Genomic DNA, 20,769 nt, shown 5'->3' with positions numbered 1-20,769 from the left:
TTGCAAAACTGGACTTAGACATTTCAAGATTGACAGAAGAAAAAGTTGTCTTCACCGGAGAATATCACAAAAAAGATAGAGAAATCAGGAGACTCAAAGAACAAGTAAAACAAATGGATGAGTTAATTGCTGCCAAACAACAGAATAGGGAAGCTGAAATAAATCCCTTTCTAGTTTCACCTCCTGTGCAATCAAGTTATTATTCTCCTTTTAGTCCATCTCCCTTCTACCAAGGAACTTTTACAGCACCATCATATTCCTTACCCTCTGCTTATAGACCTAAACCTAGGTCTTCCACACGTGATTCTAAGGGAAAAGGAAAGATGAGTATTTCTTCTTCAGAAACTATCAAGACAAAAAGTTTAGACTCCTCTGAAGAAGAAAAATCTCCCCCAAAAAAATCCTCAAAGGGAAGTCAAGAAAGAACACCTTTTATAGGAGTGATATTTGAAGAAGAAGAATTCAATTCCTCAGATACTGAAAAAGAATCTCAAGAATCCTTATCAGCTGAACAGGATTCACATGAAGAATCCCATGAATCTTCAACAGCTGAAGAGTCTTAGAGTGAATCAGAATCACCAGAAAAAAAATCCTCTGATGAAGAATTTACAGATATTACTGAAATGCTGATGGTCAATACAGCACAATCTAGCAATCAAAGAGGATCCTTTTATGATTCACCTGATGAAGAGGAAGAAACCAGTAGACAAGAGAAAAAAGGATCAAAATTTAATGGAGGTCCTTATTTTACTCTTGATGACGTCTCTCCAAAACACTGGAGAAAAAGATTACTTGATTTTGGAGCCTAGTTAGATACTCAGTTCATGAAGTTAGATGCAGATCCATATAAAGTTATTGAAGAATTCTGTTGCAAAATGACTGGCACTCTAAAGGAATGGTATCATAATCTTGGCAGTGTCAAACAAGACCAGTTTCATCAATTGGAAAATACTCGCCAAGTTCTTGGAGCCATACATCAAGAATTTGTAGGAGACATGGATCTTTATGACAAGAAGATCAGGCAAGATTATTTTGAGATGAGATGCTGTTCATTGAAGAAAAATGATTTAGAAAGACATCATAAAAGAATGGTAGAAATTTTCTATCTTCTCAATGGATATAATGATGTCAGTCTAAAAAATACTTATGTTGCTTCTCTCCCTCAAGAACTACAACCAGAAATCCACAAACTCATTGTTGCTCAAGGACAAGACTTAACCAGTCTAAGCCTTGGCCAGATCCACCAAAAAACATTGGAATCTCTTGATAAATTGTGCAGGACACATCTTTTCATCTCTGATGTGATGAATGAGAGATCAAAGTTTACTAAGGCCTACAAGAAAAAATACCTTGAAATTGGATGCAAAGAAAAGAAATGTGTCTGCTCATCCAAGAAGAAAGGTACAATAAAGAAATTCTCAAAAAAGAAGAAGAAGAAGATGAAGTACTTCAAAAAGAAGAACAAAAGAGGAAAAAATAAAGGAACCAGATGCTTCATTTGTGGGAAAAAAGGGCACTTTGCCAAAAAAATGCCCTAACAAAGATGCCAAAGCCCAAAATCTGGTAAATTCATTAGATCCTATTGAAAGAGATATTGAATCCGAATATTCGGAACAAGAAGAAGCTGATCAGGATACTGTCTTTGCTATTCAAGAATCATCTGATGATTCTTCAGATTCATCAAGCAAAGAAGAAGAGTACATCCCTCTTTATTTTACTCAAGAAGTAAATAGTGTCCTTCAAACTCCATCACAACCCTGTGTCGAGGTTCAAGTTCTTATCAACAAATATGCTGCACCAATCAAAGCCATAGCCTATATGGATACTGGAGCACAAAGAACCATGATGAATCCAGATATTCTTCCAAAAGAATGTTGGACTCAATATACAACTAGTTTTGTTGCAGCTGATGGAAAAGTCTTCAACACCCACTTAATCTCAAGAATGCCCATTGGGATTAAATTGTTTCCAGATTGCATAATCTGGATCAAGCCTATAGGAACCCATCTTCCTGACAAAGACATTCTGCTTGGAATGGATGCTTACTGTCTCACTGATAAACTCCAAATTCTTCCCAGAGGAATAAAATTCAAAAGAAATTTCAAGCCCTACACAGATATATTGAAGCTTTATTCTCTTGAAGAAAGTTCAGCAGAATACTCTGAACTTAAGAAGAAACTGAAAACTTTGTGTGCAGATGGACATGAGAATTTCTTTCATCCCAAACCAATTTGGAACAATCCAGAATTTTTCATAAGGCTTCCTTTCAAACTTAATGAAGACATCAATCCTACTAAAGCCACACATCCTGGAATGAGTCCCAGTGACCTCCATATGGCCAGACAAGAATGTGCTGAGCTTCTTCGTCAAGGATTGATTGAACCAACTAAATCTGAATGGATATGTGAAGTCTTCTGTGTTAAAAAAAATCCGAGAAAATCAAGGAAAAAAAGAGGTTAAAAAATCAAACTTTCAGAATTAGTGCAGCATATTTGTTCGACACCGGTCACATAATTATATTCTTCTTTTATATTATATTAGTAAAAACCTCTCGAACTGCTCTGAAATATATTTATATTGTTTTATACATCCTCCATAAAAGAAGGGGTCCCCACTTCGATTATTTGCAGTTGCAGATGTCGTATTTAGCAGTTCTATAACAGGAAAGTTATCGCTTGTAGAAGTGATCATTACTATCACAAGCAAGAGTTGAGACTTTTGGGGCACTGCGCGGGAAGCAGGAGCAGAAATAAAGAAAACGCGATTGCGAACGCTAACCATATAGCAAGAAATTCAACAATTGGTGTGGTTGTGGGCATTCGCAAAAGTGAAGAGGATGGCGGTTTCCGTACCCAGCGTTGACGTTTATGTTGATGGCGCTGTTGACTATAAAGGCGAAGGCGTCATCAGATCCAAATCTGGTTCTTGGAGATCCGCTGGGTTTATCATAGGTAAGGCGCAGTGGATTATTGAATTGAATTAAGTTATAATTGAGATTAATGATGTGATTTGATGATTAAGGTGTGGAAGTGGCGGAGAGGATTGCATATTATGGGATTCAGACGAACCTGATATCGTATCTGACAGGACCACTCCATCAGAATACGGCCACCGCAGCTGAGAATGTGAACCTTTGGTCGGGAACTGCTGCCTTGCTTCCTCTCGTTGGAGCTTTTCTCGCCGATTCTCTTCTCGGACGCTACCGCACTATAATACTCGCTTCCTTCGTCTATATTTTGGTTCGTCTTTCTCCCCCCTAACTATTTACTCTTCCCTGCCTCTCATTTTACATTTCACTTCAATTGTTAATAATCTTATTGATTAATATAATCATATAAATTCATTTTATTAATTTGATAAAGTTATTGTAATAATTAGTTGATAATAATTGACTTAAAATTAATGGTGGGCCTTCGTAATAATTGAACTCTGCTTTTGGATTACATGCCTCTCTTGGATGCTATTATTTGGAGTGTAAAAATGGGTAGTCTGTTTCACCAATCTAAACAACCTGACATATAACTTGTTGGATTTTAAAATTTAAGATTAATTTTTATTTGTTTAAACCTTGCTCAACTTTGAATTGAATGGTCCCCATGGGCTAAGCTTCCAATGGATTGGGCTGTTTCTTGCCTTTTTTTGTTAATTTTTATACATGTATTTAGTTGGATTTGTTTCTTATATTCATTGATATTGATGTTAAAAATAATAATATATAGAAATGTTTAACAATATAAGACATTTGAAAGCGTTGCGTTAAATTATAACTACATTGAATATTAAATATCGATACAATATAATCATATATATATGTACTGATTTTATTTTATTTTCTGGGTTGTTTGCTTTTAAATTCTTTTTATTCTCTATTTTCATTTTCAATAATTTATTTCCATTTTCTGTTTTTATAATTTAAAAACATGTTTGATTGTTTTGTTTTTATTTTATCTCATTCCTATCTCTAGTTACCTCACTTATATCCTTCAAAACATGCCAAGGATAAGCTCTCCCAAATAACAATTACAGTCGATTAAAAGAATGCAATCACCATCATCCAAAGCTTATCCAACTCCTAACAAGTTCCAAAAACAACCTCTTCTCCATAAACCTATCTTTCCAATAAGCTTTTCCTTTTCTCTTCAAACTAATTTGCTTCGGACATCAACAGGGCATGGACTCCAGCTTCTTACAACACCTCTTACTCCAATAATAATATTTATATTATCATACCAAATAATAATCAAATTATTCAAATAAATTTATAAGTATATGAAATGAGATATCATAATTAGAGTTAGTATTTTAATAATTTTTTATAAAATATAAATTTATTAAATTTAACTATTAAATAATGTAATATTAATATATTCTTTATGTAAATCAAATTTTAAGTAAATTAGATATGCATAGATACGTCATTTTACAATTAACATTTACTTGCATTACACATTAATATATTTATATAAAATCTTTACTCTAATGGTTTAATTAATACATACTTTAATAAAATATTAATTATTTTTTCTATAATATCAATAATCAACAATAAATTTACTACAAATCATAACATTTAGAGCCCGTTTGTCTGTTTGGGCCTTATGTCCAGCTATAGAAGTATGACATGCTTTTAGAACATTTTTATGACCAAAATAAGATGAAAATAGATAAGATAAGAGTATTAGATAATAAACTTTTATTATATCTAATGTTTGATGCAAACTTAATAGAAAAAAATGATATAAAATAAATATACAGAGAATGACTTAATTACTCTTTTGTTTACATTTATTAAATTAAAATTTAATTTTTTTACTTTACATAAGTTATTTATTTATTTTATAGAAAATATATAAATAATTTAATTATAAAAATAGAAAGGAGAGATAAGAAAAAAAAGTTAAAAATATTTTTAAGAAGATAATTGTTATTATTATTTTTAAACTTAATCATATTTAAGTATAAATTAATCATATCTTGTAGCTCAATGAATACTTGATTAAGAATAAATATAATATATTATAATCCCATATCTACCTTTATTTTCGTCACCAAACTCTTATTAATAATAAATTATATTCTTGCAAATTTTTTGAAAATGGAAACGTTTCATTACTTTTTGTTTGGGTGGAATTTGATACTACAGTAGAAAATCTCAAGTTTTTTTTGCCCTTTTAGGGTTAATTTTAAAACAAAATACTAAAATAGGGCTTCATGTAAACTGTGAGAGTGACGTGGCAAGAGAGTCGTCCATAACAGGGACGACACATATGATGACGTGGCAAACTGTGAGAGTGTTGTCCCACCAGTAGCTGACACTCATGACAGTGTCATCCCATTATTAGACGACACTCATGAGATGTTGACACGTGTCGCTCAATGAAGTTGTGTCGTCTATTTTTGGACGATTTTAGTAGTGTCTACAACAGAGACGACTCCAGTGCCAGTCCACGATACCCGATTTTAATGTGACCAGTAGATAAAAATTTGGATACATTTTTTTATCTAACTTTAAATGTGTATAAATATGAAACTTTCACATTGTAACCGTGAAGCTGAAGATCGAATAGGCTGGAGAAGACATTGTAACTAGATAGGCTGGAGAAGAAATTGCAAGAAGAGCAATAATAAGGTTAGATTTTTTTAAGCATTATAAATATATAATTTTGTTTATTGGCTATTAAGAATTTATATTTTGAATAATAATATTTATTTTTATATTTGGATAATATTTTAAGTGTTAATGTTGTAATATAATTTTTTTGTTATGTTTGAAAATAAGGCAGATAAAATATAATGTTAAAAAAAATTTAAATATTTGTAATTATAAATAAGTTTTTAAATATAATTTTATTATATTATAAATTTGGCTTATTTGTAATGCAGGATGAATGAAATTGTTGTTATATTATATTCAAATGGTAGAATATATGAAGGAAATGAGGGTATAATTTTTGAAGGAGAGAAAAAGATGATTAAGATAGAACGTGGCATCACACTTGAGATGTTTAAAAGGAAGATGCACACAAAATTGAAATTGTCTAGTTGTCACGTAATTTCTAAATTAATTTCACGAATTTTAGTTGGGACAAATGGTCGATAGCATACAACATGTGTAAAGTGTTGTCTAACCAACTCAACTTCAAACTACTCCCATAAATGCATCATCAGGTGGCTTAATACCAAGCAAGTCCTCCACAATTTGTGCCTTATTACCTCCTACAGCTGCAATGACTGCCTTTTCATCTATACGAAGCCCTATTTGAATAGCAATGTCCTGAAGAGTTACAGTACACTCTCAAGAAGGCATGTGAAATGTATGAGTCTCTGGCCTTCATCTTTCTACCAAAGCTGTAATAAGATGTTGGTCAATAGGAAAACATGCCAACTGAGCTACCCCAGCAAATCCAGCTAAGGTAAGATGAGGAAGTATCTCCACTAGAACCCCTTCCATGCCAGCCGGTATGAAATGACTCCTTCTTACCTTCAGAATTGAGTGGTCACGTCCATCCCAAATATGCTCCGATACGTGAACAGACTGATATCTCAATAATGAACCATCCTCCGGACCAGGATTTAAAACCCTACTCCGCGATAAAGATGATGCCATCTGAAATTAAATTTATCAACTTAAACTTAAATTATGTACGTTCAAATTAATAAATACCAAATTCTATTCATTTTATCATTTTATTATTCATTATTAGTACATGGGTTTTATTATAATTATTTAACTCTAACAATTTCAAATTTTCAAATTAACGTAAAAAATTATTTCATTTACTTATTATAGTATTTATTTTTATTAACAATTTAACAACTTTTATATATTATTTTACAATTATAATATGTAGCAATAAATATTATTACATGCACTCTATTAAATATTATATATAATTTTTTTACTTTAAATTATAAACAAAGTGTACTTTCATGCACTAAGTTCACTTCGTATATCAAATTTTACAATTACAAAAAATAAACAAATACATAATTTTATCACACTTACATTTTTTTCTGTAATTCTTCATATTAAATCATAAAATCATTATTTTTTTTAATTTCATTAAAGTGTTCCCTCACAATAGTTAAAGTTTACTCCTATTTAAAGTTTAATTTCATTATCATATTAATTATTAAAAAATTTAAATGGTTCAATAATTACGATGGATATATATGTAAAAAAAAAAAAATTGTTTATTTTATCTTCTAAAAATTCTTATATTAAAGGTTGGCAAAAAAATTACATTCAAAGATGTTTTATTTATAAAATCCTTTCAGCTAAATCAAATAAATTATAATATTTGTAAAAGATAATAATTACTTATTTTTTAGCAAATTAATTACTATATTCTTACTTAAAGTAAAACTTCTGTTATGTTAATTTTCATAATATCATTATTTTTTAATTTATTATATTTATTCAATAATTATTTTGTTTCTTAAATCATAATCTTTTTTAAATATGTAATGTTTTAAATAAATTTGATGACATAATTATTTTATTTTATTGCTAATTTTTTTATGAATATAATATTTAAATTATGTTTATAATTATTTTCTTTTCATATTTTATCTATTTTATAATATAATTGTATATGCTCTTTTAATAAAAATATTGTATTTACTATCTAATATTTTTTATTTCACTCATTTCTTTATATATCAATCTACTATTAAAATCTGAAAATTTATTATTTCTTCTACATTAATTATTTAATATTTTTACTGCATTCTATACATATTTTTTCATTATCACGTTTTTTTTAAACTATATATTTCTATATATTATTCTTTCCTCTTAATTTTTCAAATTATTAAAATGTAATTTTTTTAATAATTAATACATATTATGGATTACGATAATTTTTATTTATTACATTTTTAAACAACTAATTATAAATTAAATTATATCTATTATATAATTTCTAATACAATTTATCTAAAATTTTATTTGTTACAAAATAAATTAATTAATTTATCAAATATTTAAAAACTAAAATTAATTTGTGCACCTCTGCAGCTTTGAAATGGATTTGAAGGAACCGAGCTCCACTCACTCACGACCCAAGCACTCACCCACGATTACCTGCACCACAATCTCAATATTACATACATGCAATTTCATATTTAAAAAGTTAAATATATTCAAAATATTTGTCTCATTACCTTTTAATAATTTTTGGCTCAAAAATCTTAATACACCAAGCCAACAAAATGCTATTCAAACGCTGTATTTTTTCCGGCAACACAAATCTCTCTACAACCAAAACGCGAATCAGAGAAGATGAAGGGGAAAGGGAAGAAAGGAAGAAGTCTGCGCCCAAACGGTCAAACTTTTCTGCCACGTGGACCAATGAACAGAGTGTCATCCCTGACCCAAACGACTCTCTTAAATCGTCCCTGACCCCACCGACACTGAAGTCGGCTCTGACATAGACGACTCTCTACGATTTATACACGTGCCTTCGTTCTTCCTCACCCGTCGATTCATTTTTAATTTTTCTAATTTTTTTGTGTGTATTTAGTACAATACGTGTATCAGCTGTTACCCAAATGACTCTCTTTAATCGTCCCTGACCCCACCGACACTGAAGTCGGCTCTGACATAGACGACTCTCTACGATTTATACACGTGCCTTCGTTCTTCTCCACCCGTCGATTCATTTTTAATTTTTCTAATTTTTTTCTGTGTATTTGGTACAATACGTGTGTCAGCTGTTAGTTGAACGATTTTGCTTTTTGGTGTCATCCCTCTTCTAGATGATTCTCTTGCCACATCACCCCTAACCCCAGACCGAGAATATGTTTACATGAAGTCCTGTTTTGGTAATTTTTTTTAAAACTATCCCTAAAAGGGTATGAAAGCCGAAATTCTCTTCCACAAATCACCGTTGGCGAGTTTCTAGCAGCTAAAATAGATGGAACGTGGTAACAAAGACTCTAACAAATAATTCTCTCTCTTTTTAAGCAAAAGTTGCCATGTACAAATTTGGATAGGCCATGTCAAAAATACTATTTTTTTTCCATAATCAATAAATGTACCATATTTAAATTAATTTTCTTTATCATTATAGGTGTTTTATTATATTTTTCTAAAATTAAAATTAGGGTTTTACCTTTGTAATACATACGTCAAATGTCAGCATTAAATGTCAAATGAGAAATCCTAGATAATGATGCACTTTAATTTTATTTTATAGAAATAAGAATAAATAACCAAACATATTTTGTTATTATTTTATATTTTCATTAAAAATGGAAATAAAAAATGATAAAAATAAACAACACCTCTACTGAACCTCTGCTTTGTGATTTTTTTTTTAAAGCTAAGCTACATTTTGTTCTTGTGATGCTTTTCTATGTTTTGATATTTTTATTTTAACATCAAATATTTCTCAAACTATCAATTATATTTTTAATTATCATCTATTTAGATCGATCTCTTATATATCGATTAATATTTAGTACAATATCTCTCAATAAACTTGTTATATGAATTTTTTATTAGCTTTATATTGATTTTATAAATATGTTTATTGACTTTCCGTGTTCGAAATACTGTAAATTTTTAAATTTTCTTGGTTAATTTACTAACTATAAAACATTTTATTACAAAAAAAATCAAAAGAATAATTCAAATATTATATGTGAAAAATCAGCAGATAGTAGAATTTACAAATAAATAAAAAAATTAATGTTTTATATGAATTTTTATATTAAATTTAATTTTAATATATAATAAAATAATAATAGATTTATAGTTTATATAAAGTTAATACTTTTATTTGACCTTTATTTAAAAAAATTGTAAAATAACTGCAAAAAATTTTAAAAGCAATATTCAAAATGTTGGGAACAAAAGATGTCAACAAGAATATACATAAAAGAATTGAGAAGCTAATAAAAAAATATAAATGTCCCTTTTGATGAGTTAAAGTGGTATTTTCATAATTAATTTTTGTAATTTTAAAGAAAGTATATTTTTAATTATAGTTTTCCTGTAATCTATACATGACATTTTTCTTTAAAATTACTGTTAGTCTCAATGGCTATCAACGAAGTTATCACATCTCAATTTTTTATTACAATAGGAATAAAGAATTTTAAATTTTAAAAAAATCAGATATTAAGTATAAAAGACTAGAAATACAATTTTATGAAAATATAAGAATAAAAAACATTTTAACCTAAAATGATTTGTGACCCGTTATTTTTCTGCACTCTAGGCGCTGGTGAATGGAAAATTGAGTAAAAGTCATTCTTTTAAGTTTGATGTACAAAATTAATGTATCAACTGACAAAATTTGTGTAGTATGATAGGTATTGTTAATATTATGATCTAATCAGAACTGAAGTTTCGTTTGGGTCAAACATTAATGTTGTACCTAAATTCTATCCTACATGTACAATAGTTTACCCTTACACAATTGGATTTTTTATGAACCAAAAAAGTGTCTTAAGAAAACAATAAAATGGATGCTCTGTGGGAATAATATGTTTTTCCATTGGTTTGATACAAGTCCATGGCTTAATATGAGTTACAGGGACTAGGATTGTTGACACTATCAGCTATGCTTCCTTCTCTCATCAATTCTGAGTGCCAAGATGGCAATAAATTAAAATCATGCTCTCCTCGGTTGCAAGTAACCTTGTTCTTTATCTCACTTTATTTGGTCGCAATTGGACAAGGTGGACATAAGCCCTGTGTTCAGGCTTTTGGAGCTGACCAATTCGATGAACGTCATCCACAGGAGTACAAAGCTAGAAGCTCTTTCTTTAATTGGTGGTATTTTACTATGTGTGCAGGTTGCATGGCAACTCTTTGGATCTTAAACTACATACAGGACAACCTTAGTTGGGTTCTTGGATTCGGAATCCCATGTGTTGCAATGATTATTGCATTGTTTGTTTTCTTGCTTGGAACAATGACCTACAGGTTTAACATTCAGGAGCGTCACAAGAGCCCCTTTCTCAGAATTGGCCGTGTATTTGTTGCAGCTATAAGAAATCGGCAAACTACCCAATCAAGCACGGAACCTGGGGTAATGCTTCCTAGTCAAAGTTCTGATCAATTCAAGTAAGAATCACAATGCTAATTTCTGCTTATTTCTGTGTCTCGTCAATTTTTGTCAATCTTATTAGTGGCAATCTTAAAGCATCAAATATGGTGAAATACGGTATGGTCCCACTTGAGTTTTGCTTTAACGTTTTAGGCAAGTTCCTTTGCAGCTTCCTCAACAAAGCATTATTAGCGCCAGAGGATTCGAAAGAAGAGGAGAGTTGTGGGTGTAGCCTTAGTGAGGTGGAAGAAGCAAAAGCAGTGCTAAGGCTGGTTCCTATATGGGCTACAAATCTGGTTTATGCTATCGTGTTTGCTCAAGTTCCTACCTTCTTTACCAAACAAGGGAGTACTATGGAGAGAACAGTATTTCCCGGTTTTGACATACCCGCTGCTTCTCTTCAAACGCTTAACACTCTGGCCATTGTTCTCTTCAGTCCCATCTATGACCGCCTATTTGTGCCACTGGCAAGATCTATCACTGGGAAACCCTCAGGCATCACAATGCTGCAAAGAATTGGGACTGGAATTTTTATATCCATATTTACTGTAGTATTTGCTGCCCTTGCTGAGATGAAAAGATTAAAAACAGCACAAGAGTCTGGTGTTGCTGATGAACCTAATGCAACTGTTCCAATGAGTATATGGTGGTTGATTCCCCAATATTTCTTGTTCGGAGTTTCTGAAGTTTTTACCATGGTTGGTCTGCAGGAATTTTTCTATGATCAGGTTCCAAATGAATTAAGAAGCATGGGTCTTGCTCTCTACTTGTGTATCTTTGGTGTAGGGAGCTTTCTAAGTGGCTTGCTCATTTCTGTGATAGAAGAATTGACTGGCAAAGATGGACATGACAGTTGGTTTGCTAATAATCTCAATAAGGCGCATCTTGATTACTTTTACTGGTTACTTGCTGGACTCAGTGTGATTGGATTGGCTCTCTTCGTTTGCTTTGCCAAATCTTACGTATATAATCACAAAGGGAACAGATGAGGATAGTCCTTAACTAATCAGCTTTTTTTACTCTCATATTTTTCCAAATATATGTGCGATGTTCGTAAAGATGGATGTAGATAACAGAATATCAAAAGCTTCAAATATTTTATCCAAATGTATACTGACAAAGGAAAAGATGGTAAGGAATAAGGTATCGTAGATAAGTTAGTGAAAAAACAAGATACGGTGTGTTTTAAAAGTTATAGTATTTATATTTTGATATTTTAAATATTTTATAGGTTAAGGATATTAAATTATTATATATTTAAAATAGATTTTTTGAAGTAATTTAAACAATTTATAATGAGTTTTTTTATTTACATGAAATGCAACTTTATTTCTTCAAATTTACTATTATTTACCTGTTTTAAGTTTTTTTATTTTGTTAGTTAGTTTGACACAATGATTTCATGATTGTGGTTGAAGTTTAAGGTTAAAAGATTGAAAGGAATACTAAAGTCAAGAAATCAAATAAAATCAAGTAATCCGCGTTTAGAATAATGTATGAGAGCTTTGTCCAATTCCTTCTTATCTTACTTGAATGTTACTTGTAACTCTTGATTTCCCCTCTTAAATAGCATTCTAACCTATTTTTTAAATTTAACAACTCAAATAATCATACTTTTTTTTGTATTGTTACACTGAATTGTGATATTTGTAAGTGAAAATAATTAAATTTAAAAACTAATAATTGTTTCAATTTTATTAACAATGAACAACTTGGCTAAATCAGAATAGAAGTGATGATCAAAGAAATGTAGTTAAACGTTAAAAAATACAGCAAAATTATTATGATAAAAAATCATCATACAAATTTTATCAACTTTCGCTTAAGCGATCTATTTTTGCTTAAGCAAAAAATTGTAGGAAAACTTTTATTTGCACAATTTGCTTAAAACTATATAAAAGTCGCTTAAACGACTATGTACCCGCTTAAGCCAATATTACATTCACTTAAGCGATATATTATTTTAAAACAATATTTATTTATTTTAACATTTTTCCATAAATCTTTTACAATCAACATATAAGACTTAAATTCAAATTATTTTTTAGAAAAGATGCAAACATGTCATAAGGTATAATAACGTTTTATGTTGTTAATTTATAAGTCCGGGATATTATTTAATTGAATTTTCCTTTTAATTTTTCATGTTTCCTATGTCATATTGATTGTTAAATGGTTAATCATCTTACTTATAATAGTTAGGCATGGTTTAAATTTTGCAATAAGTGTTCAAAAATTAGTAATATATGAATAAATATATGTAGAATAACATGAACAATGAGCAACAAATAGGTCTTTCCCAAAGTAATTGCATCAACAAAGGTATCATTAAAGTCACTTGAATAGTAATGCAATTTTTTAACTTGAATTTAAGTTTAATTTGTTGAAGTGTTGTTAGCTTTTGTTTTAGGAATCGGAAGAAATTTTATTAGAATTAGAAGATAAAGATGATTCTAATTTTGAAGATGGAGATGAGGCTAAAGTTCAGGAAACTTTTGCACTAATGATGTAAATAACAATTATATAAAAGATAAATTGGCAAAAAGAGATGACAATGATGTGGTAATTAACGTTAATAGCTTAGAATACTTTCTTGGCATGAATCTTAAAAACTTTAACCTTACCAAATAAAAAATGTTCATTCTATAAGTTTAGAGATGGCGTACTTTCCTTATTTTATAATAGTATGCAAGACTACATGGTTTTGTTGTAAGGAAATAAACAATCCTTTGAAACAGTAAATATAAAATTCTATAGCAAACATTCGTTTGTTATAGGCAATGATTTCATGTGAAGACTTCAACTAATGAATTTGTGAGTTTCAAAGTAGATTTTTAACGATGTGTGGTTGCAAATTCTATATATAACATCTATTCTAGTTGGTGGTTACTCACATTTTTTATTACCATAATCATGAACTACTAGATGAATAGTTTTGTGGAATAATTCCAACATATTGGAAATTGAGCTAGTCAAATATAATACAGGTAAAACAACTTCAAGAAGGTTAGTATAGTGCTCACCTTATATATGGTTCCTTTGCTATTCAATCACGAGGATATGAAAAAATAGGCTTTAGTAACAAAGATATAATCATGTTAAAAGGAAAAAAAAAAAAAAAAAAAGAGAATTGGTTGTATTTGTGCTTTACAATATCTTAATGAGTTGAGATCGATTGATCCACTAATATTTTGACATCACACAATAGATGAGGAAGTTAGATTGAAATATTTGTTTTGGAGGGGTGACTTTAGTTGGATGGATTATAAATTTTTGGTGAAGTTATGACATTTGATGCAATATATGAAAAGAAGAAGTATTTTTGACACCACAATGTTTACTATTATAGTTATAGGAGATGAAACTAAAGAAACTTATGTGTGACTGATAAAAATAATTCATGAAAGTAATAGAAAATAAGGCACATGTATGAATTATTATTGATGGTGATGGAGGAATAAGAAGTGTCATAAAGAGGGTGTGGCCCAATGTGTATGATAGATTGTGTGCTTCGTAATGCAACTGCAAATGTCTGAATTCTCACATTTACTACTAAATTTAAGAAATGCATGTTATTTGATTAGGATATGGATAAGTTTCAACATAAGTGGAGTGAAATTGTGGATAAGTTTCATATGTCATACATGTGTTAATTTTGTTGCTTCTTGATGCAAGAGTTTGGAATCCCAAATTAAAAGGGTTTGTAATTTCACCTTTACACTCTTTATGTTCATTTTTAGTTTAACCTTAATCTTAGTTTTCTTATAATCGTCAATCACTCATAATAAAACTACTAATATCCAATGATCATGTAATGTTGATATTATTTTTCCTAAATTATTATGCCTAATGGTCATATAAGGCAAAAATATACAAAAAAACATAAAAAGCCTATGAGTTTGGTACTTTAATAATCGATTGAAACAGAAAAATTAAGTTTGATCCACTTAATTCTTTGTCTTGTTTTATCTTATAATTCCACTAACTACATGTAATATGGTCGCTTACAATGCAATTAATTATGAGATGTTAAGAATGATTAATTTCTAACATAAATACATACACTAGAGCAAAAATCAATCATAAAAAGAAATCACAATTGTTATTAAACATAAAGATCACATAAAGTATGTTAAGAATTCACTCTAACTCTAACTATGAATTTATCTATTCATAATGAAATCAGAAGGAAAATAATTGTAAATAAATTCATATTCATTTGAAAAGAAAAACACAAATTAAAGGAATCTCGTGGAAAAGAGCTAAGAATAGTTCTTATTCCCAAAAAGCTCTCTTGGTCACTTGTTCAGACTCTGAAAATGTATCATTGGTCTTTATCAATGATCTTCACTCCCTAAACAGCTCTGAAAATAGTTAAGAGTTAGTTAAGAAATATGTTGTTTAGTCGTCACTGTCCTTAAATAAGGTTCTTTAACCCTTGAAATTTTTTTAAATAGTTATATCCTGACAGAAATATGATCATGCATGTCACAAAGCACTCTCAAACTAGTTGTTAAGTAAAGTCATGCTTCTTGTTGTGCTTGACCTTGCTTTCTACCAAATTACAAACAAAGTGCTTCCATAATGTGTAGATGATCGATTTATGCTAAACTTCAACAATTATTAAATAAATTAGTGCAAAATTTTCATCAAATAAGGGTCAATAATATAAAAATAAATTATAAAAATATATCAAAATATAAAATTATTAAATAGGTATGTTGTGAGTTATGAATATAACATGGCTAATTTTGGCACTAAATATCACATTAAGATTTTGAGGATGACATGTCTGACTTATTTAATTGTTTTACTTTCTATTATATTTACCAATGATTAATTATATATATATATATATATATATATATATATATATATATAAAATTATACTTATTGAAATGGTATCAATGTAATATGGACTAATAGGCCAAAGTGAATGTTGCATTGTCATAATTAATCAAAAGAATATCTTGTAATAGTAAATTGGACCTTTTCATCTTCTTACAGAGGTAAGAATTAAACTACACAACTGATGTCTGTTCTTATAGACTACAATAGAAAGAACAAAGGAAAAAGGTAGGAATTAAACGACAAGAGTAGGAATAACTTTTTATAGAAGCAGTAATTAAACTACAATAATGGAGATTGTGTGTACAGAACCATAGAGTTTAGAATGTGATTTTTGATTATTAATTATGGATGTATTTATTTTTGGGGGAATCTTTTAGCATTTATGTGTATGCACTACACAGTATAAAATATTTATATTGTATCTATAATCTTCGGTGAAACAACTATCTTGTTATCTGGTAGCCTATTGTAGTTTGTCCCCGTGCCTCTGGTAGGATTTATACACTCAAAAATGAGCTATGTATGGTGGAGCAGTCAAAAGTAAAATCTAAAGCACCATTACTGCCATCCATGTTTTTTTATTTTTTCTTTATGCTTTAATTTTTATGAATCATCTTCAACTAAATTTGCAAATAGTTTTGAATGGCTCAGCCATCAATATTTCTAGATATAAATTTTATCTTGTTTTGTTTCTCCTTTAGAATGTGTTAATTTGTTTATCATTGCAAGGTTCTCTTGTACGAGGATAATGAGATGGCATCTTGTTCTTAAATTATTTGATTGAAGCTTTCCAATGCTATCGGATATCAACTCAAATTTCTCTGGTTATTTGACAAACTATGGAAGCATGTATATTGACCCATTTAATGCCCCATTCTTAAGTTTTGTTATTGTTTTTGGAACTTACTTTGTATAAATATAAATTGTTTTTATATTTTGTGTTTCTAATGATTTAGCTATTTAATTTGCAGAGTCCAAGTTCTCCAAGCAAATGGAGGTAATTAAGACATGATAATAGGATCTTGTGATCGTCTTCTCCTCTCATCATTTTATTTTTTCTCTCTTTTGCTCTTTCAATAACATGTCTCCTGTTAATCTTTTGCAATATTAAAGTATGACTTTGTACTTTTATATAACTTTTGTTCTTCACATGCGTTCTACAGGAACTAGATCTGCTTGTATAAATGCTGCAACTTTGGCCCTTGCTAATGGGATCCCTCTGAGTGACCTTGTAACTTGTTGTAGTGATAGATACTTTAACAGTCCCCATCTACTTGTTATATATTTGTTTTTACTCAAATATTAGCTGCCTAAATATAAGAGAGGTGTATGACTTGTGTGATGATGTTAGGGATTGAATTCCAGATGGGATAAAAGTGTATAAAAGAAGAAAATTCAGAGGCAACTTGGAAAACAATAAATTGGGAGAGGGGTATGAACTAGGTGGGCCCAATCCTAACTAACTATGAAGACATGTGTGTTCGTGTCATGCTGAGGGGTGGGGCAAGAGAATGATTAGCAAACATTCTGTTACGAGAAAAAGAGTATAATTGTTCGCTAGTGAAAAAGAGGAGGAGGGATTTTTTTAAATTAGGACTTGGAGTGTAGGAGCTGCTTAGTGCTCCATTTTTACCATTCTTATTACTGCATTTGTGTCTTCCTGATTTCCTTAATACCAAACATTTTTCTTGCTGTTTCTTGGATTATTTCTATCATTTTGGCATCAGAGCTCCTTTTTTTGGAAGCTATGGGCGTTCAATTTCGCTAAAGTTGCCAATGGAGAAACGAGTGGAAGAGCTGGAGAGGAAGTTTGATGAGATGTTGCATCTATTGAAGGAATCACGTCGAGCTCGTTCACGAGGTCGATCGCCACATCTCGGAGGAACCATCAAGTGGAGCTGAGAGATCGATAGAATAGGAGTTCTATATGAGATGAGGGAACGAGCTCGACCGCCACATCTACAAAGGAACCATCAAGTGGAGCTGAGATACCGATGGAATGAGGGTTCTAGATGAGATGAGGGGTCATACCACTGCCCTTCTCTTCGTTGTAGTGAGCTTCGTGATTCGAGGTCTTGGTACCGCGATGATCAAGGCTCCTCCCACTCCTACGGTGGTCACTCGCACCATTAGGGTGGCCCTTCTTAGGGTAGTCGATTATCAAACTCATGTCGTGACAGCCTCACCGCCAGTGACATGACCTGGATAAGAAGATGGAACTCCCTTTTTTTTTCAATGAAGATGCATTAGGCTGGCTGGTGAAAATTGAAAGGTATTTTGCTATTAACAGCATCGAGGGAGATGAGAGAATGGAGGTTATGATCTTAGCATTGGAAGACAAGGCGCTGAATTGGTTCTAAGTGTGGGAGAAACAAACTCCACGTTCGTCATGGAGACAATTTAAAGATGGTGTGCTACGGAGGTTCCAACCAGGGGTAGTGAAGGACCCCTATGGGTCCTTGTTGGGATTAAAGCAATTGGGCTCGATCATGAACTATATTGAAGAATTTGAAAAAGTCTTTAGGCCCATGAAGCATATGGACCGAGAGATCATGAAAAACATCTTCGTTAATGGGCTGAAAAGGGGACTGAGAGCAGAAGTCAAGAGCTTAGATTTAGGCTCCATAGCTGAGGTTAAAGATAGGGCTCTCATGTTAGAAGAGAGGAACAGAGAATAGAAAGCAGGAGAGAATCCATTGACATTTTGGAAAATGTTATGCAACTGGCTATTGAAGGATGCTAATTAACTTTACTTTTTAATCGGCATATATACTTTACTTTACTTGCTAATTAACTTTACTTTTAAATTTTGTAAACTACCTTTAACTAAATATTAAGACAGTCTCTCTTAAGTTTCCCATATTCTCCTCAATGTCAAACTGCCAACTGTTGGGCCTTGGCTTTTATATAACATAACATGATTTTAATTTTAAAAATAAATAATTGAGAAAAATATCTTTTGGTCAACGACAATAATTTTAGAAATACAGTCCTGATTAGTTTTGGATAGATTGTAGCTTCATAAAGCCAATATCTATGAACCAAATTGTGAATGCTCATTCACAAAAGAAGGCTATTACTAATTACTTTCGATTTTTATTTTATTTTAAACAAGTATGTTTGTATTTGAAAAAATATATGAAGCGTAAAACATCATCGGTAACGTAGCATAGTTTTTTTCACTAAGAAAAAAATATTTTAGTATTCGAAATAATCAATTGTATACAATAAGTTTGGAAGTTTTGCTGGAAATATATCATTTGACAAATAAAATTAATCCGAAAATTGAGGATTAAAAGAAAAGAAAACATAAATGAATTTATATTATAAAAAAAATATGATAGAGTGTGTATTTAATGGTTTGTGAAGTGTAAAATAAATTTTAAAAAATATGAGAACAAAGATGATAAGACGATGAGTATAAAGTTTGGTTTCTTACCTGAAATTTAGGATCCGTATGGACATTCTTGTGCTTCGGTTTCGTTCAATTAGCATTGCGCGCGCCTCTTCACTCCTCCTGCGAATCTGCGATCCATCTCTGGATTCTGCGCATATTTCCTGGATGAACTCAACGACACAAATTAAAACTCCAACTCTTTTCAATGGAGGCAGCCACCATGGCCTGCTCCAACCAACATTAAACTCGTCTTTTGCCAAGGCTTATGACGGCGAGTGATGGGCATTGAAAGCCAAGAGAAGAACCAAAATTGTATCCAGTAAAGAGAGAATTCATTCGGAGATTATGAACTATAACTGCAATATTCTAACTCACTCATACTTTCACAGGTGTTCCACTTAATACAGTTCTAGGAGTAGCCTAACAATTAACTCACTTTTTAGGTCATGTTTGTTTTGAGGTTAGTTAAGTTAGTAAATACTCTTGTGTATTTATAAATAACACAATATCAGGAACACGCTATTCTAACATAATCTCACTAATTAGTTAAAATTTGTTTAAAAATACAAATTACAATAAGAATTATTAAATTACAAGCAAAAGTAACATAATTTTTAATAAATTTTACTTAATAATAAAGAGTTAATCTAAATTAGTGTGTTAGAAAGCATATTATTCACGCTCTCTTATAAATATAGATGAAAGGAAAATAAAAATTAAAAACAAATTGCTTTTGGTGATAATAAACAAAATTTAAACATAACAATAACTTTTAATTTTGAAAAAATATTAAAAAAATAATGAAAAGGTATTTAATAATAATATCTCATTATACTTTATGATGGTTAAAAAATGTGTTAATTAAAATAATTTAAAATTTAAAATTCAAATTTATAAGATAAAAGTGAACTTTAGAGAAAATAAAGTGAAAATTTTGACATTTTCATGCTTGATACGAGTTATGAAAAAGAATTCTAAGGCTCTTTTGATTATAAGGGAAGTTATTTTTTTCTTGCTTTATTTGATTTTAATTCATTTCTATTGTGAGGATTTGGTATATTACGTACCTTTTTATAAGAATAATGAAAATTATCTTATATGTGATGAGGAAGGTAAAAATGCAATTAAATGTTATTGAAACCTTAGTTCAAGTTAACGACACGATAAATTTTTCAAGACTGGTTCAATTGAAGATAATTTCTGCTGAGGCCTGAGGTAATTCTGTCTCTACTTTGTTTATTTTCCCCTTCTTCAGAAAAATCTAAAACCTTAAAAAAATTGCAATTAAATTAGCTTTCAATTACGAGATAAATGACAAATTTATACTATTTGAAAGTACTAGTTTATGTCTTTTCAATGGGCAATCAATTTCGTTTGCAAGTTGCTGTTAACGTCATATGACCAAAAAAAAATCCGATAAACGGTGGATGTTAACAAGTAGCTTCATGGTTAAGAAGATAA

The 20,769-nt window shown here is 30.3% G+C and overlaps 1 protein-coding gene across 3 annotated transcripts; it reads left to right on the top strand.

Moving 5' to 3' along the window:
* The first annotated feature begins 2,560 nt into the window (after nt 1–2,560).
* LOC113864861 (protein NRT1/ PTR FAMILY 5.10-like) lies at nt 2,561–14,152 on the top strand. 3 transcript variants are annotated; one of them, XM_027499041.1, is made up of 4 exons: nt 2,561–2,951; nt 3,022–3,239; nt 10,545–11,077; nt 11,230–14,152. In XM_027499041.1, the coding sequence occupies exons 1-4, from the start codon at nt 2,837–2,839 to the stop codon at nt 12,047–12,049; spliced, it is 1,686 nt and encodes a 561-aa protein (XP_027354842.1). In that variant the 5' UTR covers nt 2,561–2,836; the 3' UTR covers nt 12,050–14,152. The 3 variants fall into 3 exon arrangements, with proteins under 3 accessions (XP_027354842.1, XP_027354843.1, XP_027354844.1); XM_027499042.1 differs by having other exon boundaries at nt 2,680–2,951; nt 10,545–11,055; nt 11,214–14,152; XM_027499043.1 differs by having other exon boundaries at nt 2,680–2,951; nt 10,552–11,077; nt 11,230–12,221.
* Nucleotides 14,153–20,769: the final 6,617 nt, after the last annotated feature.

Source organism: Abrus precatorius, unplaced genomic scaffold, assembly GCF_003935025.1.
Source record: "Abrus precatorius isolate BTA unplaced genomic scaffold, Abrus_2018 Scaffold4, whole genome shotgun sequence".
NCBI lineage: Eukaryota > Viridiplantae > Streptophyta > Magnoliopsida > Fabales > Fabaceae > Abrus > Abrus precatorius.
The sequence above is the reverse complement of the archived record's forward strand: the minus strand, read 5'-3'. Positions and strand labels throughout refer to the sequence as shown.

Excerpts from the sequence above, each read along its gene's own strand:
- LOC113864861 (XM_027499041.1), top strand. The coding sequence starts at position 2,837 with ATGGCGGTTTCCGTACCCAGCGTTGACGTTTATGTTGATGGCGCTGTT. Across the intron at positions 2,952-3,021 it reads ATCCGCTGGGTTTATCATAG|GTGTGGAAGTGGCGGAGAGG; the intron begins GTAAGGCGCAGT and ends TTGATGATTAAG. Across the intron at positions 3,240-10,544 it reads CTTCCTTCGTCTATATTTTG|GGACTAGGATTGTTGACACT; the intron begins GTTCGTCTTTCT and ends TATGAGTTACAG.